At 29.9% G+C, this 27,215-nt stretch overlaps 1 protein-coding gene across 1 annotated transcript in view; it reads right to left on the bottom strand.

Moving 5' to 3' along the window:
- Positions 1 to 27,215, bottom strand: part of Zmynd8 (Zinc finger MYND-type containing 8) — a 186,878-nt gene that overhangs the window by 121,440 nt on the left and 38,223 nt on the right. Inside the window, exon 3 of the mRNA XM_075379370.1 lies at positions 4,967 to 5,270. Coding sequence (XP_075235485.1) covers positions 4,967 to 5,270 — 304 coding nt within the window. The remainder of the gene's footprint in view (positions 1 to 4,966; positions 5,271 to 27,215) is intronic.

The following is a 27,215-nucleotide window of genomic DNA, read 5'->3' as shown; positions in this document are numbered from 1 at the left end:
AAAAGCGAATATTGGGTGACAAACTTGATGTGTTTTTCTATGAAATGAGACCTCAACCAAATCTGTAAGTTATCTCAACAAACGTTTATATGCTTGTAAATTTGTGAAGTCCTTTTTGAATTATCTGGTATATTGGTTCTAATAAAATATCAAAACCAAATAACTGAAAATGATTAAGGAATAAATGGAATGACCATTAATTAAAATCATTTGCTTTTGGTATCCGGAAAAATATCTTATCAAAGCTCCCCCTAAGTCCCTCCCCCCAAGAACCTGAAAAATGAGTGTAAAATAAAAAAAATGTAATTTCTTACATTAATTTAATTACTTAGTACCATAAAATGTTAAATTATAAAATCCTACACCTATAAATCTAGAGAGCATTACAATGAAGTGATGAAATTAAAGCTGGTTTTAGAAAATAAATCACAATGATATAATCATTTTAATTACATAAAAAACATATGCTCATGAATAATAACAGACGTTCATTTGCTCTGTGAAGCAACCAGAGACTGTTATGCAATTTAGTGAACTAAATTATTATACGATTAAAAACCTAATTTTCTCTAACTTTCAGATCCCTTGTTTGATTATTAAATATTTTTGATTGTTTGAATGAGGAATGAAAATTCATCAACCAGAAAACCTGTTAAATTTTAAACACGAAATACGTATGATTTTTAAAAAACTATATTTTTAAGAGTTGAAATTCTTAACAAAAAAAGCCTCGAATAATCAAGAAACTAAATTTCACTAATCAAGTCTCATTTTGAAAATCACAAACATAAGTATAGAATGAAAATTTCCCTTTCACTTTCAAGGATTTACCACCATTACTAAAGGAAGATAAAATTATAATAAATAACTTAAATGAGATATAAAAGCTAATAGTATTTGGAATAAAAGGTTTAAATTTTCAAGTTTTGTTCCATATACATTAGGTCTCATGAATTACCATGATTTATCAGTCCCGATTTATGAGCCTTAATCATAATCACATAACTCATTTTAATCCTTTCTAAGCGATTGGTATAAGTGGATTTTTCAGCCTTTGGCAAAATCCTTTTACCATAAACACAATCTTCACTGCATTTGAAACAGTTTTTGTTTAAAATACATTATCTTTTTCAAAAATTATTTTTAAAAATCATGCTTGGCAGTTTTAAATGTACTATTTCTTGAAAGTTAAATCTTTTTCTTCAAATATATCAACTTAGATAAAGAATGGAATTTTTGTTCTGATATAATGTGTGTTTACAAAACTATATTGATAAATAAATTTTTATTGTCGTGATCCAATGCTATAAAAATATATCTCAGAAAAACTGATGATACAGTAAGCACAAGAAAATCAACAATTGTTAAAAAGGGATAGAACTATGGAGAACCTGATAAAAAAAGTTTCATGTTATTTGCAATAACATTAGACGAATCATATTTTCTAGTAAGCAGTTTAGGTATTATGTATTTTTATTTTAATTATTTTTAATGAAATGACATGTTATATTAAAACAAATCTATGCCAATCAAACAGTATTTATAAATACATTTACAGTTAGTATAAATTAATCAAACCATTAAAACATAATTTATATCACATTTTGAATCGTATATGATTATTAAGAATTATTTATTTAGCTATAATAACATAAATAGGTGCACTGCTATTAAATATTATTCTAGACATAACAAGTCCGGCTGAAGGTAACTTAAGAGTAATGAGTAATTTTTGCAGTGAGAATATGAATGGATTCTATTTGCATATACACTGAGTTCTACAACAAAATCATCATTTCTTATTTTCAGATTATCCAATTAATTTTATTTGTAACAATTTATAATCCTTATTTGAATTTAATGATTCATCATGTTAGGAAGGATAGCAATGGTAAAGGAAGATTTCAGTAGGAAGAGGAAATCACTATGTAAAGAAAATCTGAACTTAGAGTTAAGGAAAAGGTTAACCAAATGTTATTTATGGAATGTCTTGTGTGGAAGTGAAGCATGTACGATGAGGGAGAGGAACAGGATCAAGATTTTTGAAATGTAGAAATTGAGAAGGATGAAAAAAGCTAGATGGACAGATAAAAGTGAGGATGAGGAAGTAATGAACAGAATTAAAGAAAAAAGTGCACTTATATGGAAAGTTCAACAAAAAAAAAGGTTACTAGGTTGGAAGAAGTGGAATCTTGACAACTGTATTGTAATTTCAGTAATAAGAGAAAGGAAGCAAGGAAGAAAAAGAATGAAATTAACAGAAGAGGTGAAAACTGGAAAGTATAAGGAGGCAAAGGAGAAGGCTTGGGATAGAAATAGATATGAGACAGCAGTGGTGTAAGTGTAATGGACCTTCCACTAGGCAGAACATTGGAAGATCATGTTATTAACAGAACTTATTTAATTTTCTTCCAAGTTTTACTTCAAATAAAGGCCAACATTATTTTATTTTGCATTACATAATTATTTTATAATTTTTACGACTTTTTCTTATGTGTATTTTAAGTTACAATGAAGAATTCGTTTAAATTGAAACCTGTAGTCAAGTACTTAATCAGAGTAGGAAATAGTAGAAATAGTAAGATTAAGTCAACAATACTAAATATTCAAATGAAAAACAACAAGTTTTTAGTTCCTGCAGGAATGAAAATGCAATAATTTCTCAAGAAACAATACAGTTTAGAATCTAGGTTAGAAGTACACTGCTGTTAAATGTAACTTTGCATAGCATTATATTACATAAAAGGCAAATTAGTACATTGCATTATAGGCCCTAGAGTAATGGCTTAATGTATAAGTTACAAGTGATGTACACATAATAGATTATACGTAAAGCCTATTTGTTATATACATAATGTTTCAGTACATTACAATTAATTAACTGTAAACATAATGCTAACAGAACTCAGAAAGGTGGGAATATGTTTTATGCATAAACAATACAGGTGAAGCGGTAGTAAGAGAGCCTCACTTCCTGTCAGCTGCAGTGCACTACTGAACGTAAAATTTGTTTCAAATATAAAATTATAAAAGAAAAGCAATTAAATTTTTAATTTACAATCTTACATACAGGTATATTTTTCACTTTTTATCTTCTAAAAATAATATTACTGCAATAAATGAAAATCAAATGTCTACTTTAGATGTAGTGACATTCAAACAAAAATTTGACTCTAATTGTCAATTCCAATTTCTTTTACCTTTGGCAATATTTACGAGATATTTACTGTTAATAATAGTTCATAAGGAACAATTAATTGATTACATTAAATATAATGATAATTCATAAAAAAATTAGTTCTAAAAATCTGGTTAAATTGGTTGTTCATAAATCAGAATTTTATAAAACAACTTAAATTTTACAAGCCATTCAAACAATAACTGCAAGCACAGGCTACGTTTAGAAAAAAAATTCATAGATTTATTGAATAGTATCTAAAACTAGTATTATGTTAGATCATATGTCCTGTTACATAACATAATTTGAGTGTTAAAAAATCTACTGATACTTTCAGTTTAATCTATCAGTGGATAATAGTCACAGGAAATAATAGCACAATGAATCGGCTATCACAGAACAATAAAAAGCAATCATGCAATTACAGAATGCGGTACATACAAATACGAATGCATCATGACTATATGCAAATGTATCATTTGTAAAACTATATACAAACTATGTAAACTATATACCGAATCATTATAGGAATGAATCAGAAAACTACACCATAATGTTGCTGTAGTACCTTCCATCTACAACCAACACTGATTTTAAAGCAATTCCTGCACACTTTTAGGAAGCACAGAAAGGAATTAATTAAAAAATTTAACTGTATAAATAATACATCTTACAACTCAATTGCAGAGTCCACTCACATCCATGCATGATATATGATCGACTGTATTACAAGACATGTATATCAATATATTAAGATAGGTACGATAAAGATAAGGAACTAAAAAAAAATATAATTAACAAAATTATTGTTTTAAAAACCTTTATAATTCTTACGTATAAAAAGTAAATAATGATTATTTTGTTAAAGAAAGAATACATTAAGAACAGTAATAATTGTTTTCCTTTAAGTTTTTCTAGAAATATTAGGCTTCACAAAGCACCCATTACTTTTCCTTGTATAAAAATAAAGAATTAGTAAATAAATTACATTTATGGACAAAAATTCATTATGATCTTCAATATAATAATGGAAGCTTGTTTAAAATGATAATAGTTTAGTTTTAACATTCACATGTTCAACTGCTTCATTGCATATTCAACTGCAACAGTTATAAAAACATATTTGCTTTTTTTAAATATTCCAGTAAAATTACAAATTGCAGAATTTCGCTCCTATGATGTGACTAATATAAATTTTAGCATTATCACGAATATAATACTTGCAACTAATGATTTTATTTTTAAGAAAATTTTATATAATAAAGCAAATAATCCAGCTGTTGGATAAAATTAACCACAGATTGAAATTTATAGTTTGAGAGTAATGAATTGTTATTATTTCTGAAACTATTAAATATTTTCATGCTACAGAAAACAGTAGAGCCCAAATATGAAAATAGAGGGTAAGATGAAGGTTCTACTATACTAAGCATAAATCTAACGACATTTTATGAAAATATGCAACAGAGAAATTTGAAACTAATAGACTCTACTATAAAACCAATCAGCAAGTTGTATATGATACCTAAGACCATAAGTCCAATAAATTATCCTTACATCATAAATACTCCCACAGTATTTTTAAGTCAGATGTATTTATTCAGTGACAAACACATCTGCCAGTTAAAAATTCATTTCATTTTATTTTATAACTAAAGTTTTCATGTGTTATTTATGCTCAAAGATGGTAAACTGGTATTTACTTACTTATTAACATAGATGTGCATATACACATCTGTACACAAAAGAGGATAAAACTAAAATACAAAAAAAAATTAAATTACTTACTTTTTTCCAGCGTTTGTGGACATTTCTGATGTTGTTTGATTATTTGATTTACTAGTATTGATAGATTCAGATTTCTTCATTTTGCTGTTATTATTACTGCTATCAGTACTGCTATCAGCAGGCTGACCTCCGACTCCAGCTGATGATATATCCGTATCAAAACCAGTATTATTTACTCTTATTGAATTAACTGCATTTTTATTATTATCATTATTACTGCTACTATTGTTACATTTGCCTTCCTTATAATCTTTCATTGCTACTTCTTTATTGTCACTCTCAATATATTTACAGTTTTCAGTATCTGTAAAATAGTAAATAAAACTAATCAACATTTAAATTAACTACATAAATAACAATATTACTTAAAATATTTATTAAAAAAAATGACTAATTTTTTATTGATAAAATGTTACACAAAATTTAATAAAATTTAAGAACAATTAGTAAGTAAAGAAATATAAAATGACCTTGAAAAGGCACTAATAGATTTTTTTTATATTATTAACAAAGCCCTATTCACAGTCAACCGAATTCTTACAAAATAAAACTTAAACTGCACACAAGCACATTTAAAATGAAATTTTTTTAACATATTTGCATCCTTCACAAAAAAAAATACAAATTCTATTTTTAGATTCAGTATCTGGCTTTTTTTTCATAAAATTTATCATTTATTTCTATATTAAATTATCTATTACACAATTTAATACTAATAATTACTAAACCTTCTGAACATATTCCTTTTAACCTATATCTTTTAAAAATATTTAACTATGCATGAAAATATAATAATCTTTTATAACTTATTTTTCTTAAAAACAGATAACTATTAAAATATTTTATGTAATATATACACATAATTTTAGAAAAAATAAAAATATAATCAATGGTCTTCAAATAATGTATAAAACACTAAAAATAGTAAAATAGAATGTTTTAAAAGGGACATCACCAAACAGACATTCATCATCATCCTGACCCCTATAGGGGAAGACACCTTCCACCACCTCCTACGTTCGTAACCCTTATGGGTTCTACCAGAGGTCATATTCGAAACCTCAGCTTTTGACATATTCCTGTCCACCTCGGCCAGGATGTCACCAATGTAAATGCCACGAGTGATATTTCCATTCGCATACTACTATTTAATGAACTAAACACAAAACACATGTTATCGAAACTGAAAGAACTTGAAAGGACTGAAATAAAGGAACTGAACTACCTCTCCATAGAAGGTAAAAGCGAGTTCAACACACAACATGAAACACAGAGACGAAATATAAAAATACTACATGGAACAATAACACAGTAACATTGAAACAAAACAAAACAAAGGACAAAAACATAATTTATATAACAAAAACGGAATACAAGAGAAATCCAAACAGAGCTCTAGATCCCCTCAGCAATCCTTTCCTTTACCAAGTACACTATAAAATTCTCCATTATTGCCCAATCCATCCAGCTCCTCCAGTTTACATGGAGATCCAATGCAAACCCGATAAGACCAAGCTGACAGATGGTCTTCGTGCGCATTAACTCATACTTTGAGCACTCATAAAAACATGGTAGGTGTCATCCAACTGTCCACACTGAAGACACATCCAGAATCTACCGGGCCAAATTTCTGCAGTCTGTCCCTAAAAGCACCATGGCTGGAAAGAAATTGCATTACATATCTATTAGAGTGTACCCAAGAGACATCCTGCAAACCAACATTTGAAAAGAGATCATGCGTAGAACGCCCATCCTCTGTCTCATCGCATCTGACCTGCACTAGGCATTGCCATGTTGTTCAATTTCTTGAACTTTATTCAAAGTCAACTTATCAGACTTCTTAGCAACATACCGCTGCTCAGACACAATTAAGTCTATCGGTTTCACATCTGCAATCACCAAAATTGCTTCCCATGAAATAGTACGGTAACCACCTGTTACCATTAACAATATTACATGTTGAGCCCTTAATAATATATCCCAATAACTATATTTTAGCCTATCCGTCCAAACAGGCGCCGCATATAGCATCATAATGACCTTGTACACATTTTTATACAGGATGCTCATGGTCTTAAAATTAAGTCTCTAATCAGGATTGACCACATGTCAAATACCAAAGAAGGCACTGCAGGCCTTCCCAGTACATATTGAAGGTATGTATAAGATATATTGAAGTTGCTTCTTAAATTGCAGTTTTTCATCAAGAAACACCCTCAGATACTTTTGAACCTGAACATACTTTAAACGCTGGGCTGCCATCGAAACACAGACTCGCTGACTTGCTGACTCACTGCCAAATAGCCTTTGAGGAGCATCATCGTGGTCTTTTCCAGGCTAAATGTCATCTTGTAGTGATGACCTCATAGCTATCCTGCAAGCTTGAGTGGCTCAGTGTTCAACCTCCCTTCGCGAGCTCTACTCAACCTGCAGGAGCCCATCGTCAGCATAAGCCATGATGCAACACCTGCTGGGCAACCTCAGCCACAGGAGAGAATCAAACTTCACCACCCAAAATAAAGGACCCAACATGCTGTCCTGGGGACATCCCTTTAGTACATTCTCTATTTTGAAGTTTGTAAATAGCAGAAGGCCACCATAAGTTATTAAATGCTCCAGAAATGTCTAGGAAAACCCCCAGGACATATTCCCATCTCACTGGTCATTGCCACACTCATCACATGAAGTATGACATCCTCAGTACCCTTTCCAGGATGAAACCCATACTGATTCTCTATCAACAATCTTTGTAAGGTTAACATCTCCTTTATATGCAGATACAGAACCTTTTCAAAGACCTTACCAATAACCGGAAGCAACGTCAAGGGCCTATACAAAGAACTAACGACAGGATCCTTGTCGTCACCTTTAGACAACAATTTTACAATCCCCTTCTTCCAACACACAGGGAAGTATCCACCAAACAACAATTGATTAAAAATTCATGTGACAACTCTCACACTCACCCCAACCTAGCGAACAAGAAGCTCCGCTGTTATTCCATCAAAGCCTGGGGATTTGCCCCAACCTGAACTACAGATAGCTTGACACATCTCAGCCACTGCACACATCTCAAAGGACACTGTACCCCCACGGAGCTGAGCAACCTCTCGCCACACCTGCAGATGGTATCCAGCCTCTCCAGCTTCACTGTCATCAGGCTTTAAATAGTCTAGTAATTTGTGTAAAATTTCAAAAGTATCCAAATTACACCAAACCTGATTGAGAGAGTAGACAGAAGAACATCCTTTCAGCGTTTGTGTCCCATGACCCTGTATACTACGCTCCAGGGATCCCTGTTCCCCTGCTCAAGAACAAAGGAATACCAGGAGTCTCTTTTTGCAGTCCGGACTTTATGAAAGTAATGAAATCTCTGTATTCAGCAACAAGGACTACCCGTCGTTCCAGATCACCCTCACGTTGAGAAGCTCTCTGCAAATGACAAACAACCCCTTCTTCATGCCTGACAGTTCTCTATTCCACCTTGATGCAATCCTCTCTTGACCGGAACTTCAGGGAATTGAACATTCAGCGGCATCAATAAAAGCCACCGACAAACCAAATACCAGATCTTCCAAATCCAAGGCATACAGAACTCAGAGCCTGGTCGAAAGAAAATCAACAAAAATTTCTTCCAGTCCACACGCCTGTGCAGGAACAACCCTACTGAACAAGAACATTACATCAGTAGCACTCACTCAAGCCACTAGCAATCTCTTAGACAATCAATCGATGATAACTTGAGCAATCATCAACTATCTTCCAATTACAGACATTGGCAGAGATAAACCTACTAACAGTAACATCAATGTTTGTTCCACCAAACAATCAATGCCCATCTACCATACCTACATAGGTGGGCAACTCACCAGGTAAATTATATACCTGCAGATTATGCTGGATTAAAAAGCCCTCTATTAATTCACCGCCATTATCGTTGAAACTGCTATACAACAAGAGTGACTTTGCATTCACATCTGCATCTATAAGAACTGGAACAGTGCCAGAAAATCATAGAATTTTATCCCAAATCTGAAGATGACAATCAGCAGGATCCCTATTCTGGAGACATGAACTAGCAACATATAGATACAATTTCTTAACATCTACATGGACAACATGTTGATTATTCGAGAGTAATAAAGACATAATCAAGTTCCCTTCTGCACAAAATAGCAGACATACTTTCACAACCACAATAGAACCTCTTCCAACATGAAAAACCTGGCAGATCACTGGACACAATATATGGATGATGCAACAAAAAACCAGCAAATCCTCTACGTAATGCAATCTCTCTGAACTCAACCTAAGCAATGTAAGCACCCTGGCATTTAAAACTGATCAAATCTAATCATTTAACGAAATAAAATTACAGTACATATCGAGAACTCTCTGATAATACCCACAATCTTTACTGTTCACAGAATGCTGATGATCCTTCCAAAGACATTTGTAAGTAACACAAGTTGGACCCTCCAACTTCTTTGGACACTCCTCACGCATGTTTCCTTCATCAGCACAATGAGTGCAAACTGCACGATGTTCTGTGAACATCGTGCAGTTTGCATCGAACAACCCTGTGACCAAACCTGCAGCACTTAAAAACAGCGCTGGATATCTAAATACCTCTTGATCTTACACAAAGAAAAGTCTACAAACAACCTGCCCTCCAGAGTGAAGCTCTTGAAAAGTTTAAGACTAACCTCAAAAATCCCATGGTAGCAATCCGCCTCGCACTTACCTGATTTAAATAATAATCGACATTCAGACTTGAATGTAGCCTCATTCATCTGAGTATTTTGCTCCCTAATGAGAGCCATTAATTCTTCCTCATACAGCCTCAACTATGTCATAGACATCACTTTAGGGTGCCTCTTGCCTTTAGGGTCAACTTTAAAGTCAGAGATGACCTGGACAGTTTCTTTGTCGTCAGCAATGACAACTAAATCCTTTTTCGTCTCTCTAATATTATGAATTCTCAGGTTTTGCCTCTTTTGTCGAAGGACAACCTAAAACACATCCATCTCCTTAGTTGTTTTTGTAATTGCTCCTTCCTTTGGGTTGACAAACACAACCTCTGGCTGCTTACAGGACAGACTAGCCTTCCACCTCTCTTTCAGCACTTCTGTGTATCGTTTAGGCTGAGGCAACCTCTGCTGTAGAATCATGGAAGGAATGGAAACTCAGGCTTAATAGCCAATTTTTCATAGCCTTGAGTCAAGGCCTCAACAATGGGTTTGAATTCTCTGATCTTAGGAAGAATCTTAGATAAGCTGGAAAAAAATTGAGCTTTATGTGTTCTTGATCAAGAAAAGTAGCAAAAACATTTTTTTTCTGGCAAAATTTCTCCAGGCCATTATAATATTTGTGTCTGTCCACGCTGGGCTGTATTAGAAATTCAAATCCAAACAACTGGCCAGTTTGAAATCCAGATGTTATATTCCAGAATTTTCTTGTGTGAGGATACATGAAGAACATCATCTATTAAGAGAAGATTCCTATCATTGATCAGAGAGGAGAGCCATAGCAACTATTATATCCAATACATTTGAAGAAAATCTGGAAGAAGAAATATCATTTGAACATTTGTAGGTTCCATACTGCACACTGTTTCTGTAAACTACAATCTGTTCAAAATTTCATTTTATTTTTAATTTTCTCTGTTACATTACCACCCACTTTATCATCATTTCACTGACCATCCATTATATTTTACTGATAAATAACTAGTCTTTGTATCCCTTACATCCAGACTGTTCCCACTTAAGCTAAAAACCTGCTCCTGGTATATTAAGTCACATATCATAATATTTAAACTTATCATTATCACCTTAATTTTATACTTCATTGTATAGTTTAATTCTGATTTCATTTTCTGAATAAATTCCCTTCTATCGGTGAGTTAATAACATTTAATACTTTCTCTAGCTCATTTTTTTATTTCCGCTAAAATAATACTTCAAGAAATTTTAACATTCTTCTGCTGGACTGATATTACATTCTTAAACGTTTCATCCAATACTTCTATTTTTTTCTAAAATATGTTACAAAAGCAAATGGACAAATGCAAAATCCTTATCGAATGACATCCTGAATCAAGAGTTTTCCTTTCTTAGAATCCAGAATTTTTAAATATAAATAAATCTTTAATCTGATCAAAATAATAATATGTTACTTAGATCATGTCAATGTAAGATAAATTATAAACATAAAAACAAATTGTAAGAATACATGTGTTTAAATTAATGTGTAAGTAACGTTGAAGTAAATAAGTAAAAAACCATTACTACAAAATAAGTCATAATTCAGAATTATAGAAAGAAATTTTGAGCAGATATTTATATACACATTGAACATGTTGCGGATAAATAATTGTTTTGTTCGTTTATAATTAGTATTATTTATACATAGACTGAATAATTTGTTTCTGCAAAAGAAAATCTTTTAATTAAAGTAAATTGGTAGCAAGATTTTTCAAATGGTCTGGCAATTTATTAAAAATGGCAGTGAAAGCATACTATTAATCATAAGCGGAAGTAGTGAGTCGAGTTATATGAAAACAGTTCCATTGACTGGTTTGGTAAAAGTGATATTGTTATTTTTTTAAGAATAAATGACCATTCTTTTTAGAAAAAGCTGCACATTCAAAAATATTAAATATTAACACAAGAATAATTTCTATAATATTTTAATAAAATATTAAAATATTTTTCTAATTATCAGTCTACATGATTCATATTTATGGGCTGTCAGATACTTTTATTTTAACTTGTTCTGACTTTTTCAGTGAGCTCCCAAGGGTTGATATTACACTTCAGAGAGGAATGAAGCGCAGGCATAATAAATATTAAATAATGATGATGAGGTTAGGATTTTAATAAGGTGCTTCAGAACAAAACAGTATAACTTGATTTTGTTACAAACGACATCAATTTGATTATTTCACAAGTAGTCCTAGAAATTTAGCTTTGTAAGCAATAGAAATACTACCATTATTATTAATGGGAATTCTTCCCACATGTTCAGCAATGTTAAATCTATTTGAAAAGCAATGGTTTTATCCATATTTCAAGTTAGTTGGTTATAATCCACCCAGAGAATAGTTTTTTGAGCTATCATACAATATAAAAATTTAACCAGATGAATTTATATTTTAACAACTCTTACTGTTTAGTAATATTTAAACTATACACCATACACTTTCTCCATTGAGAAAACCATCAACAATATTATAATACATAAATTATAATATTTGTGGTTGTGGAAATGCCCTCATTCCACAACCACAAAAAGAAATCAAAATTAACACTTTCACTTTCATTAAGACACTGCATTGCCACCATTACCAGACAACATTTTTTTCAATCATTTCCTGGCCAATGGAGCAATTAAGCACGACAAATTTTATTATCTTGTTTATTAGCCAGATATGACAACACTTAATTCTTTTTTTATGGCATTTCATTAAAGATCGAATATATATATTTCGACCTTACCTGCCCCTATAACCGAACATATATCACCATTCTAATTTAAAAGCGACATCAGATGTGTTGAATCAAATTTGACAGTGAAAATAATTTCTGTTCAGAAAAGACTTGATTTTTTCCTATTAAACAACAATTAAAATCTTTTTAATTCAATTAAACAATTCAATGCTTTAGAATCAATTAAATATATGATGATTTTCTAAAATTCTAATTAATTTCTAAAAATGTTCAAAAATGTGAAGTCCATTTGTGAATGAATTTGTGCACAGTTATGCATTCATTCACATTAAAAGTTAAGCATTTCCCTGCTTTACAAGGCAGCATAGATCAATTTTAAACATTTTTCAGAGAAAATAGAACTCATTTTATTATCTTAAAGAGGTTAACAAAATAATAATAATATGGATTACACAAAAATGAGTAAGGTTCAAATAAGGCAATAAGACAGCAAAAAATATCCCACTACAACCTGATGGTTTAATAAACTAAAAATAAAAAAAAGTAATGTTGAACTTAGATAGATTCCTAATAACTACATTTATAAAAAATAATAGAAAATTAGCATGTTAACTATTTCAGCAATAAAGGATTTATACAAAATTTAAGTGAAAAAACAGACTAAAATTAAAAACCACAACAGTTATTTCTGCAAAACTATATTACAATTCAGAAGTAACTGGTTAATATGTGTATACATTAAGTGTCATATCCATAATGTTGGCAACCTGGGACCACTCCCAAAACATGGGAGAGACATTTTTAAATAAGATTTCGTGCCAAGTGTATAAGAACAGGGAAAGCAGTGTCCTGTTGCCTTCACTGGGCTTAGTGAAGAAGACAACTATACTCTTGCTGCACATATAGATATACCAATATGAGAAAAACATGAGAGTAACATCTCTTTTATTTACCACAGGGACTTTCTTTATAATGAACAACATTATTTTCTCAACAAAAGCAACTCAGATTAGTGTTATTTGTATCCAAAATGCCTTACACATATCATAATTATAAGAAAGATTGTGAAAGATAAGTTCCAATAAAGAAATTTGTAAACATTCACACTACTTGAAAAGAAGAAATGTAAAACTTACAAAAGTTTCAGGAAATCATGAAATAAATAAGAAAACAAATTACTAATAAAAAAAAAGAAGATTTTGTTAGAATAAACAAGTACAATATGAAAAACTGTAATAACCATGCACGTATTCAGCTGAAGTAATGAATTTGGCAAGTATTCCAATACAAATATTTAATTTAGAAAGTTGAACTAAATTCTTACAACACAGTAAATTCAATTAAAAACCATAAATTAGTTTTGAAGAGTATGATTTCCACTACTAAGATATACAATCCCATTAATGTATGCACACAAATGTATACTCACATATTAATTGTGTTATGCATACATGTGTTTTATTTTACTTTATTGTTTTGTGTATGTGTGTGTGCGTGTACACACACACACACAAGTTACAATATGTATGTTCATACACCACCAGTTGACTGAGTTAAATAAAGTGTGAAGAGAAAGTTATTTAAGAAAAAAAAGAGAAAATTTCAAACTAGTTTAATTATACTTTTACACTGTACAATTAAACTGTCCAAACAAATACAAATTCTATGCATATAATGGACGCATATAATCTGCTAAATCTCAGATTATAAAATTCATAAAAAAAATTTTTGTATGGTGATTTTTAAATGTCATTCAATTTTACATAATGTTTATTTTTTGTTTAAAAAATAAGGACAACCTATAATTCTTAATTGCCTGTCAGCTGATGCCATAACCGTAAGATTAAAGATGATGTGAGACACAAGTTATTCCAAAAAGTTGCATAAATATGCTAAAGATAAAAAAGAATTCTGTACCAGATGTCAACTAAATAGTTTATCAGACTAATAACTAACAACAAAAACCGCAACCATTTTTTAAATTTGAATTCTTGTGACAATCATTAACTTACAAAATAAACAATGTGTAAAAAAAATTTCTGAAAATATTACTTTAAGTTACTCCTTGATAGGACCCATTAGCCCACTAATAATTGATGATATAATCAATCTCCACGAGGTAAATTTATTCTTTCTCTTATAAGGAAATTCTTAATTTCCTTAATTTATACACATTAGCACCTACAGGATGAAGGCCCAATATTATAAATGAAGTGTTTTTATTTTATTCAATGTGAATATAACAAAAATGAATTGTAACATGCAAAAATTATTTCTGACCAGGAATTGAACCAAGAACTTTTGGATGAAACACCAACATGCTATCTCTTTAATTAACCGTACATGCATAATTCAAACACAAAGGTTAAAAAAAGCAGTAGATTTTCCGATAATTCAACCTATTTAGGTTAAAATTTAGGATAAATCTTACATTTTGTAAACAACTGAATTTACAATAAAATACACACTGTTGCAATTTATGTTGGTTTTGTGTGTTTGAAGCATTTTCAAGGTCAACTTATGAATTCTGACATAAGGTATTTCTTACAAATTTTTTATTTGGAAATGGGAATTTTAATTTCAATTAATGTAGTCAGGCACCTGAGATCTTCTAACAATGTAATAATTATATTTACATTTTTACTTCCTTGTACGAAATAAATTTTGCAAAAATATCCATTTTGGCCATCACTGGAACCAATTTTGACTAGTTTCGGCATGACGTTTGTACGTATGCATGTATGTATGTATGTATGTATGTAGATATCCGGCATAACTCAAAAAAAATTAACCGTAGTATGTTGAAATTTTGGATTTACGGCTGCTGTAACATCTAGTTGTGTACCTCCCCTTTTGATTGCAATCAACAACCAAAAGTGTCCAAAAAAGCCCAAAATCAACAAAAAGTTTGATTTTTGGTCTTTTCCTTAACTGCAGTAATAAGCCCTAATTGAGAGCTTTTCAACAATATATAATATGTAGTAGTTATTTTCAATATTCCAGAGATATAGCCAAATAAAATTTTAATTACTGAAATATTTGGATCTATAAGGGGCAGGCACATCAAAAAAAAAAAAAAACAGTTAAAAAAGAGACTTAGTCTGATTCGAACTGTTTTTTTTGTTTTTTTTTTACTTCTTTTAATTTATTTTTTTAATTTTTTTTTATTATTAACCAGTGATTGTAAAAACCTTTTTACAATAAATAATTATTCAATAAAAACAATAAAAAAAATCAGAAGTTATTAGTGAAATAAAATTTTATGTACTTTTTTTTTCTTGAATTTTTACGGGCATCAACTACTAACCCACCGGGTTGGTCTAGTGGTTAACGCGTCTTCCCAAATCAGCGATTTTGAAGTCGAAAGTTACAGCGTTCAAGTCCTAGTAAAGCCAGATATTTTTACATGGATTTGAATACTAGATCGTGGATACCGGTGTTCTTTGGTGGTTGGGTTTCAATTAACCACACATCTCAGGAATGGTCGAACTGAGAATGTACAAGACTAACACTTCATTTACACTCATACATATCATCCTCTGAAGAATTATCTAAACGGTAGTTACCAGAGGCTAAACAGGAAAAAGAAGAAAGAAGAAGAAGGGCATCAACTACTAAGGTCATTAGCCCTCATCACATTCTTAGAAAGAAATTAGTATCACCATCAGGATCATCATATGTAAGGGTGTAAAGGGCCCTTACATTTTATTTAAAAACAACACAGAACATTAAAACACAAATAACCAAGACAAGCACAACACTTACTGGGTGTAAAGGGCCCCGATATTAAAATTTGAGATAAGGTTCTCAAAAACCATGAAATTAAAAATACAAGTTATCAATACCATTATCTTCTTCCACCTGTCTCGATTATTTGTTAAAAGCACCCTTGGGGCGACCAGAACCGCCATTAAGCAGAATATCAGTCACGCCAGGATGCCGTGGCAGTTGACTCTCCATAAACAGGCTACAGGCATGCATTGCGCCCTGTCTCCAATGCCAGCATTGGACACACCCCGACCCACTGCTCTTGAATGCAGACAAGCCAGGGTGGCCTAGGCAAGAGGGCTACCTCCCGTCACTATACATGCCACGCTTCGAGACGCCCATATATGGATGAAACTACCTCTTAGAGACTCTTTAACACAGCTTTAAAATTTCCATTTTTATAGACTTTTAAGAAGTCCGCTGGGCGTGTAAATATGCAACTATTTTTCTTTCATTTCCATTAGCTAAATCAGCAGTAATATAATTTCTTAGACGGAACCTCTTTCTGAGGTCCTCATATATTGTACACTCTTCTATTAGATGCTTAATTGTGGTGTGTTAAGTGATGTGATGCTTAAGTGTTTTATTGCAAACACCGCACATTGGTCTCTCATCGCCGGTTAACAAATATGAATTTGTTAATCGCATGTGACAGATTCTAAGTCTGGTCACAGCTACTTGTTCTCGGCGAGTCAACTTCACGTCGCTTTTCCATTTATATGGAGAAGTTTTTACTGAGTTTAATTTTGTATTTAAACTCCTCCATTCAGTATACCACTTGTTTTTTACTACGTTAGTTAGACAATTTTTAACATCTGCCACTCTTATAGGAAATGCATCCAAATCATCGCAGACTGTTGCCTTTCTGGCTGCTTCGTCTGCGCTCTCATTACCTGTAATACCAGCATACCCTAAAGTCCATTCAAATATGCATCGCTGTCCTCGTTGATTTAAAACTTATAAAATGGACAGGATGTTTGAAATTAAAACATCCTTAATGTTTTTGTTCCAAATTGCAACAAGTGCACTTAAGAGAATCGGAACAAATTAGCACTCTCTCTTCGCAATAATGTTCTGTGAAGCGAAGGGCTTGCTGAATGGCAATAAGTTCTGCCACATAAACACTGGTCATATCTGGCAGTTTCCAACAATGGGCTTCTCCATTTACATATATTTTATGTACTTTTAAAAATGTATATATGTAATGAAAAGGCATTATTACATATGTGTATATGTAACAGATTTGGTGAAACATCTGATTATTTAATATTAATTGAAAATTATAATTTAGAATCTTACTATTTTCTGATTTTCTAGTTTTAATTTATGTTTAATTTTATTTAATTATTCTGGAATTTCTGTTTAATTTTATCTACATTGAAGTTAACTACAGAGTGATTGAAAAATAAACCCTCACAAGAACAACATATACACTACTGATGCATATGCCTGACCTTTAATAAATTGCAAAAATCCCTATCTTTTAGTTCATTATTCCTCTGATATTGTTAGACAATATTCTCACTAAATCGGAATTGATCATCACTTCATTTATTTGCATTTTGTTGTTAATCATTTAATCGCTCTTTGTTTTGACATAATTCTTCTGATCTTAATTTGTCTACACGTTCTCTAGTTTTCAAATTTTCTCTTTCTTTATATTCATCATTCTCTCTTAATATTTTTATTCTTTCTTTGGTTTTAACATTGTCTTCCTCTTTATACTTATCACCTGTTTTTTTCTTCCTTGTTTTTAAGATTTTCTTCCTCTTCTCCTCTTCATATTCATTGTCTTTTTTTTTTATATATTTTTTCATCCCATCTTTCTTTTTCCTGTATGATTGTTTCTTTTTCATTTCTGATTGTTCACCAAATAATCCAATAATAAAAACTGAATATTTTACACCGTAAGGTCGAAATTAATATTTGTAACCAGTATACACGAGTTCACTAAAGGGAATAGTTTAATTATTATTAATTTTTATTTATACAACATACCAGAAATCTGAAACTTTTGTTAATCAGCAACTCACAAAGATACAAATAATACTGATTTAGTAATACAAGTAATAAAGGGACTTTTACTCTATCCTAACATTTCATGTAAGATTGTTGAATTAATAATTGTATAAATATTTGGTGTTAATAAAAACTAATATTTCAGAACCTGTGTAATACACACTTTGTTAAAAGACTGGAGGATCATATCTCACTTTAAAATGAAGTAAGTTAAAAATGAAGTGCAGCAAAAAATGTGTATATGTAATTTAACAGGTGTACAAAGAAGTCATGTGGTGTCCACATGACTTCCTTATACAACTATTTTATTTTGTTTTGTCTATTAATTTATTTGGAATACCTGTAAGCCAATTCTAACTTTATGTAATAAAATTTGTCTACCCTTCTGTTATTTCTACACAAAATAAATGCAAAAGATCAAAACAAAAATAATCAAAACATCAAATAGATCACACAAATAGACATTAAACAAATTAAGAAAATAGTTCACAAAAAACTTTATGTGTAAAATAACCATTAGAATAAAAAACAAACCTTACATATAAAATACAATCGGTAAACAAACACTACACCCCACCCATGTTAGACGTAAGACACAATTTCAAACAAAGATGATGATAAGCAAACTGCAGCAACTGATAAGATGATAAGCAAACTGCAGCAACAGTCAATGTTTGCCAACAACCTCATAAATAAATCTCAAATCCAGCACTATCTTAACAACCCAAATATTATGAAATACGAAAAACATTGTATAGTAAATTAAGTTACTGTTCAAACAACACACTTTTTGATCAGGTAGGAAATACTTGTCTTCCTAATTCACCAAAACTACCTCAACATATCATCTCCAGTAGGCAAGGAGATGAACAAAAAAATAACAGACAATAGTGTATTGAGCTTTAAAAACATTATATTAAATGAATTTGGTAATTTGGTTTGATTTCTCATTTAAATAAAATAATAGTGTATAATTATATTATTTTTTTTAATAAATATAATTTTCAAGGTTGAAGAAAACTAAACTATAGTTCACACAAAAGAGATGTTGCATACAGCCAAAATATGTGCAAACTTAATATCAAATAATATCAAAAATTTATTACAAATTAAAAAATTAACACTTAAATCTGATACGACTCTGAAAATTGCAAATGTTTCTTACAAAAAATTTTGAGTATGTAATGCATGAACATTTATAGATACATATTTTATAAAATGTGCCTTAACAGAATTATAATTTAATAACAATTGCTACATTTTATTTTCAATTTTTTACATTACTGTCATTTTCAGTTAGTATTGAAATAACAAAGTATTGACAGTCAAACGATTTGAACAGATCAAGTCTTTGTTTCATCACTAATCAATATAGATAATGTATGACAGTGATGTATGGTAAAACAAAGTGTAATAAATGTTATATAAACAATTTTTTTTTAAAATGACTTCCTCCTACCTTTCTATCACTTGTCAACAGCAGTTGACAATATGAAAATAAAATCTTGTTAAAGCAAATAATATGATTCTATAATAACAGTTTTGCTACAGTTAGTTGGCTAATAACATCTGAAATAGTCTATTTTTTCAAAAGTTCTTGATTTCATGAACAGTAATCTTTATCTGGATAAAATAAAATATTTTTATGTAATTAATTAAGGGCCTAAATTAATTAATAACTAAGGGCCATCTTAACACCAGAGCATCTGCATTCATGAATTGTTTTTGTATATTTATACTGCATTATCATTCTTCAAATTTTGGTAAAAACAATAAATAATCAAGAGAAAGCTTTCTGTTGTTTATAGAGAAATCTACGCAGACAGGGACTTTGGGAACAGCACAGAGTGGTAGTGTTATTAGGCTAACATGTTTATTGGTGTTATAACAGAAGGTTGTTTGATGAAATACTGTTATTTATACATCGCTTTCTCAAGTACAACATACACATTTTGTTGTCATCCGACTAAAAAAATAACTAAATGAAAAATTTCTTCATGAAACGAATAACCATATTCTTTTCTGAATAACCTATTTAATTAAATCAGCCAGGGTATACCAGCAAAATCAACTATTTACATTTCATAAGATTGAAGTATAAACAGGAAATTACATTTAAAGTAAATATTCAGTAAAATTTCCAAAATACTAATACTTTTTGTGATCTGCCTTTATCACTCAACATATAACTTTTTAGGTTGTAACCAAAAGATTTTTCTAAGCAACACCATTATATCCAGACAAGACATATGATAAAGCAACACCATTATATCCAGACAAGACATATGATATGATTATATCAAGTCATATATATAAACACTGAACAGTAAAACACTAGCAGATTTTTGTAAATCCATTATCTGGCACAAAAACACACTCAATGAATTTAATTTTCTCTGCACTACAAAAGAAAAATAAAATAGAATGTGGTTCAGACACACCAGGTCTTATATAAAAACAAGTTCACTTTGCAATTAAACCTAAATAGGATCACTATAGGAAAATACTTTAGACATTGTTTCCTAAGTATCAAAATAGAAGAAGCAACTTTCACAACAATGTAATAAATTGTTAAAAATATTATTTTTATTTTATTTTATATATAACTCAAGACTGAATAGAAGAAAGCTGGCAGTTCTAATCTGAAAAAACCTTTTAGATAATCACACTGAGAAAGGATATTTACAAGCAGTTCCTTTTTTCTGAATATCTAATTACATGTAAATAAAATCACATATTTAATAACTACAAAATAAATCATAAAAATTTTGCTTTCTACTCACAGACTGTTACATTAACAAGCGTTTGTCTACATTATACACAATCTTGTTCTATAAATTAATCAAGATCAATCTGGTCAACAGTATCCATCACACAGGCATTTGGCCTGAAGATTTACTATATAACCATTCTAGTCATCCTACAAATAAATAAAATGTAAAACAAAAAATATTGGACAATACGTTTTATATACCATATTACAAAAGCTCTAGTTATGAGAAGAACAGAGAAAATAAAGGAGATTAAAGAAGACCAATTCAGCTGGAAGAGGAAAGAATGTGAAATGTAAATGTAGTATCTGAGGATGCTGCCAGAATGACCACTAGAAGTGAACATGAATATGTATTTCTGTTCTATTAACTGGAAGAAAGCGTTTAAGAATGAATTTGCTATGCTACGAAGGAAATGATGAAACAGAAATAACAAAAAAAGAGTGATAAAGAGATATCACACTTATTTGTAACAAACACTTTTCAAAAAACATGTTTTCAAAAAACATGTAGAAAAATTAATATATTAAGTATTACAAAAAATCAATTGATGTTGAACATAGTAGGTAAGAGATTAAAGACAATCAAGTACAGAAATGACACAAGTGATGAATTCAAAGGAGAAACTGCGGTTCATGAAGAGAATATAGTAAAAGCAGGGAAAGAGTTCGATGAAAGTAAATATAAAAAAAGAATTAAAGTAATAAAGTTGGCAAAAAAAAAGAAGCTATTAAAATGTACTTTGGAAAGAAGCAATTGGTTTTAAGAAGTTTGAATACTTTGAATGTAACCTGTATGAGTGAAGTAAGAACAGGATACCTATATGAAAAAGAGCTTTTGAGAACTCGAAAAGATAGCTGAAGCAAGAAAGATTTAAAAAACTGAAAAAGAAGTTTGTCACAACTTATCAGAATTTATCATCTAACTTTAGGGACAAACTAGTCAATATGAATAAATTAAGCTATAGAAAAAGAATAATTAAAAACTGGATTCCTGGAGTTAATCAATTTGTACAAAAGTGATTAATGATTAATAATAACAAAATAGCGACATAATTTGTTTTATAATAATACTATTTTGGTTAGAGATATATAAACTGCTCTGATTTAATTTATTGATCTATTATTTTTTTTTAAATACTAGTAAGATTTCATTCTAATATATAATAATAAAAAGATACATAATAATAATAATATATATATAAGAAAGCAAGATGATGAAAATGATGATGATGGACTAAAACCAATGTAAATTACAGAACAAAATTAATTTACATTTTTGTTAAGGGGGTTTTTGTCAGTCCTACAAACATACTGCCATAAGTTTCTGCTTTTTCTTCAATAAATAATATGTAATTTATCACACACACACACACACACACACCCACACACACACACACACCCACACACACACCCCCCACCCACACACACACAATCTGAAATTTAATGTAACAAAGAATATATTGCCCTACATTTATTTTTCATGTTTTATTGTCTTTTTTTTTTTGTAAAGACAAATTTCTGTTTCCACATATTTTTATTTTCTAAACTTAATTAATTATTAAAGGTTACCACCAAATTTTAAGATTCATTTTTCCTGAGTTTTATTGAATTATCCTCACCAATTTAGTAAAAATTTCCTGATTCATAATATTATGCTATTACTATTTACCCTGCAAAATATATAGATATTATTTGATTTTCTTTGCAGCTTTCACTATCCCCATAGCAGCCCAACTCATGACTTTTTTTATTATTACATTCTCTTTTAAAGTTTATTTATTTTTTAATGATTTTTTTTACAATATACATTTAACAAATTTGGCTATTTTTTGCAATAGATTGCTTCAGTAAATTTCATTGCAAATAACAAAAAAATTAAAATTAAGATTGCATTATTTTGCACAGTAAACAAAAAACAATATTTAATAACTTGGTTTGCATAAAACTGCTAAGCAACATGGATTTCAATTTAACAAAAAATATATGTATGATCACAACTTAAAGGAAAACTAAAATCACTGTAACTAAAAGTAATACAGATAAGAAACCTACAACGGAACACCTTACTTTGTACAGAAAAGAAACTTATTAACATTTACTTGAAAAATATTTTGTCATTATTATTCTAGCGTATTTGCAGAATGCTATCAAAGTATGATTGAAAGCCATGATTAATGACATAGCATTTAGTAGCTCTATACTGGAATTTAACACTACACAACAATCAGGAAATAATTTTAAAAGTTGCACCAATATTTCCACATGAACTTAAGAATAACTTTTGTACAACACTGAAAACCTGCATAATCTCTGCCTTAGAAACATCGTCTTTATAACAAAAAGAAATAATTGTGTTGTCATTTTGCATAAATTAACGTCGAGAATTCAAATGTATCATATGCTGCTGAAATTCTATTATTCTAATCAGAAGATCCAGGCAAAGAACACATAAATATATCACAACTACCGATCTTATAACCGTTTTATCAAAGTTTTAGTCTGCTGTGTTGAAGTACCATTGGGAGACAAAAACATTTTCAATAAACACTGAGAATTCTTTATCTTAATTATTTCATTACACTGCTTTCCTTATTGTGCAAAGTCATTGGCTTTTGACCTGTATTGCCCAATCCAAAATGTTTTTTACACAAATCACAAAAAGCAAGATACACACCTCTACCTTTTCTCAACCGACTGAATTCTGAGTTTAAGTTTATATCTAACCAATATATCATTATATCATTAAACAGAGACTTTTTCGACACCATTTAAAAGCAATTAACTACCTAAAGTATAAAAAAAATTCATGATGGTTTTAGAGAAGTTCCAAGAAAACAGTTAACAACCTTAAAATTTTTCAATGGTAACTTTTTGTTAAAATTTCACCAGTGAAAAAATTAACTGCAATTTGGGATATTTTTCCTTTAATATAAAACAATAATTGGGGAATGTAAGTAAGAACAGGACATGTTAATAACAGCTTGAAGCAGGTAGTTGGCAATGTGCTGGACAATGCGGTCGCCACTTCCAGACGCCAGGAAAGTATATCAAATATACTTAAAAAATACTTTATTAATAACTAACATAATTTCAATTTGGTAACAAAAATGCAATTCTATGAAACCTCTTGCCATTTTTTCTGACTTTTTCTGATTTTTTTTAAATTCCTGAATTTCCCTGATTTTTAAAAAAGTTCCTGACTTTTCCTACCTGTGGGAGCCATGTTATAACAGGTTTGATATAACATTTGCACAGTTAAAAGTAAAAATAATTCAAGATATTAGCTTAGATACATACCATTAACATTTGAAACCAAAGCTAATCAAAAAAACAACTCAGAAGAATTCAATAAATAGAATTTTCACTATAAAGCTTTACTATAGCTATTTGAAGAGTTAAGAAATACTTCAAGAACGTCGATTTGAAGATGAAATGATGTTATAATATGTTTTTCCCATTTAAATAATTAATTAATAACAATTAGTTTTATTTTATTCTCTTATTGCAAGGCAAAGAAATTAAACTGAACTCATTCCTGAACAAAAACCCAGCTTTATGTGTTTCATTTTTAAAAAATTTATCACATAACTGAAATAGAAGAGACAATAAATAAATCTTCAAGAAACGTTTTAGAAAAATATATATAAAATATATTTAAAATAGATGATGATAATAAAGTTTGAATAAGATAAATAAGAATTACATTACAATAACAAAGAAAGAAAATACCATAACAGCATTATAAAAAAAGAAATACACAAACATACAATTGTAAGAGTGGGAATTATGAGAAGAAGTTTGTGTTGCAAGAAGAGGAATGGATAAAAGAGTTAATGATGTAGAATAGAGGTCAACGAACCCCTCCTATAGCCTAGTGTAAACTACACTTTCACCTCTCGCTTATAGTTGTTGCTGTTGTTTCGTTAAAAAGAAAAAAAAGGAATATACCAACCACATGCCAAAGAGGTAGGGGAACAAAGTTTAGAAACTGACTTCTGATGTCTGTTTTACTACTCCACTTAACATCCTCATAAAGAATGCAAGTTAACTTTTTGAATACCTTAATAAAAAAAACTTTTTAGAACCTATCGACTTTAAATTTATTTTTTAATAAAAAAAAGAATTATTATGATTAACAATAAATCATTAAAATTAACAATCATCCAAAATTAAAAACAAAAAAGTTGAAAAATATGTTACTAAATGTTTCTAAATAAACCAATAACGTTACCCAAACATAATCTTACTTATTTAGTAATAATTAATTCCTTAGAAGGATTAAATCAGTTTTTTCAAGTAAATTTGTTGAAAAATTACCAGAAAATTAAATTTTTTAGGTGTTGTGATGTTGAAGTTCTATAAAATATTTAATAAGTATGGAAAATAAATCATAAAAACCACTCACTCATTTAGAGAAAAATAATTTTAAAAATACCAGACAGGCCAAAAGTCACTGCCCGTGATAACTTTATGATCATCCTATCAATCTTAAATTTTCCACCGTTTGTTTTCATTTGATAGTTATTCATGTAAACACAGAGTGTATTTCTATTCAATCAGACATATGTTGGATACACCTGCTGTGTTCAGTAAATATTGTTGATTCATCTACTAAAACTGTTTACACAAGAAGAAAGGATTTTTGTTTTAAAAACCTGATGTAAAGCTGGTTATAATTTAACAACTGAAAAGTGAAATAGTTATTACAACATTGATTTGCCCATACAGAAGGAGTAAACAGTTTATGAAAACTTGAACAAAATATATCGGGCACCAGGACCCAGGTCAGATAGCTCAATATTAAGTAATGAAACTAAGGTTTCACAAGCAATTACCCAAAATTCTAAAAAGTCTCTCTGTAGACTATCACTTGAACAGAATCTTTAACTACTTCTGTTTGGAGAATTTTACACCATCAGGCTAAATTCAAATATTACACTCTTCATGTCATACATGACTTATTAGAATATGAATTTGATAGAACGCTTAAAAACAAAAGTTGGCTTTTCCAACTTTGCAAGACAATGTTAAATGAGACAAAAGAAGGTGACATTCAGTTGTTTTCTAAAGTAATTTCGAATAAGATCACTTCAAATTATCTCACAGTGTCAAACAGACACAACTGTATACTTATTGATACACAAAGCAGCAAACAATTATTTCTGAGAGGCAGCTAAATCAACCAACTATTTTTGTTTCGGATAGCATCTCATACAAGGAAATGATCGCTACCAACATCATTCAAAGACTTTTTTCTTTTTATGTCTTGATATTTTATGTTTTTATATTTTTATGTTTTTATGTCACTGATATTATAATATTCTTCAATAATGTTGGTAATATTTTAAGTTAAATTTCTGGCTTCATCAAGATTACAAAGGAAGTTTTGGAAATTTTTATTAAGTACAATTCTCTTTCAAATATAACCCACAGATTTTAAATAATGTAACATTATTATTCAATACATTATTATATAAACGTATAACTTTTATATTTCATGAATTTTTTTTTTGCTAAAAATTAAAAATACAATTCAAGCAATTAAAATGCAATAGCTCTATATCCTCAGCAAAGGATAGGTGGAGCTGTATTTATACAAAAGAACCCAAAAGGAGAAAAATTTTATTTTTTTTATTTTTTCACCGATGAACAAGCAGAAAAGTCTGAAACTATGAGTAATAAAAGATAAAGAAAAGGGGATGAACAGTAATAAAGGATTAGCTACTGAAGTATTAAATAGCATGAAACAAAAACTCAACCAAGACAATACTTTAAGGCCATATCCAGGCACTGGATACTCTGCCTACAACTATTGATAATTGCTTAATAATTAACTTTGTATCCGAGCCAACTTCTACTTTTTGTAAACAGTCCTTGAGCAGTTTCTTTGTAATTTTATTCTAAATTCTATCTATGCCATTTATCTGAACATTTTCTACATTTCAAAAACCAATTTATCCTCTATCATTCTTCTCTAATGCCTAATCTGAAGTGATTTTTTTTTTTTTGTAACTTTCTTATTGAATAAGTTTCACTACCATATATTTATTATATCATACAACACCACATGTATAAAATATTTCTCATACACAGGTTATACATTTGAAAAATATGATTTAAAATATAGCCACCACCAAACATCTTCTGATCAGAAATATGTTCAAGAAAAAAGCTCCTATCAACATTTTATTAAATAAAGCATCTGAAAAAACCTGTCTGCTATTTAATTATTTTTTTT

The sequence above is a fragment of the Lycorma delicatula genome, chromosome 12 (genome assembly GCF_047948215.1).
Source record: "Lycorma delicatula isolate Av1 chromosome 12, ASM4794821v1, whole genome shotgun sequence".
Classification (NCBI taxonomy): Eukaryota; Metazoa; Arthropoda; class Insecta; order Hemiptera; family Fulgoridae; genus Lycorma; species Lycorma delicatula.
The sequence above is the reverse complement of the archived record's forward strand: the minus strand, read 5'-3'. Positions and strand labels throughout refer to the sequence as shown.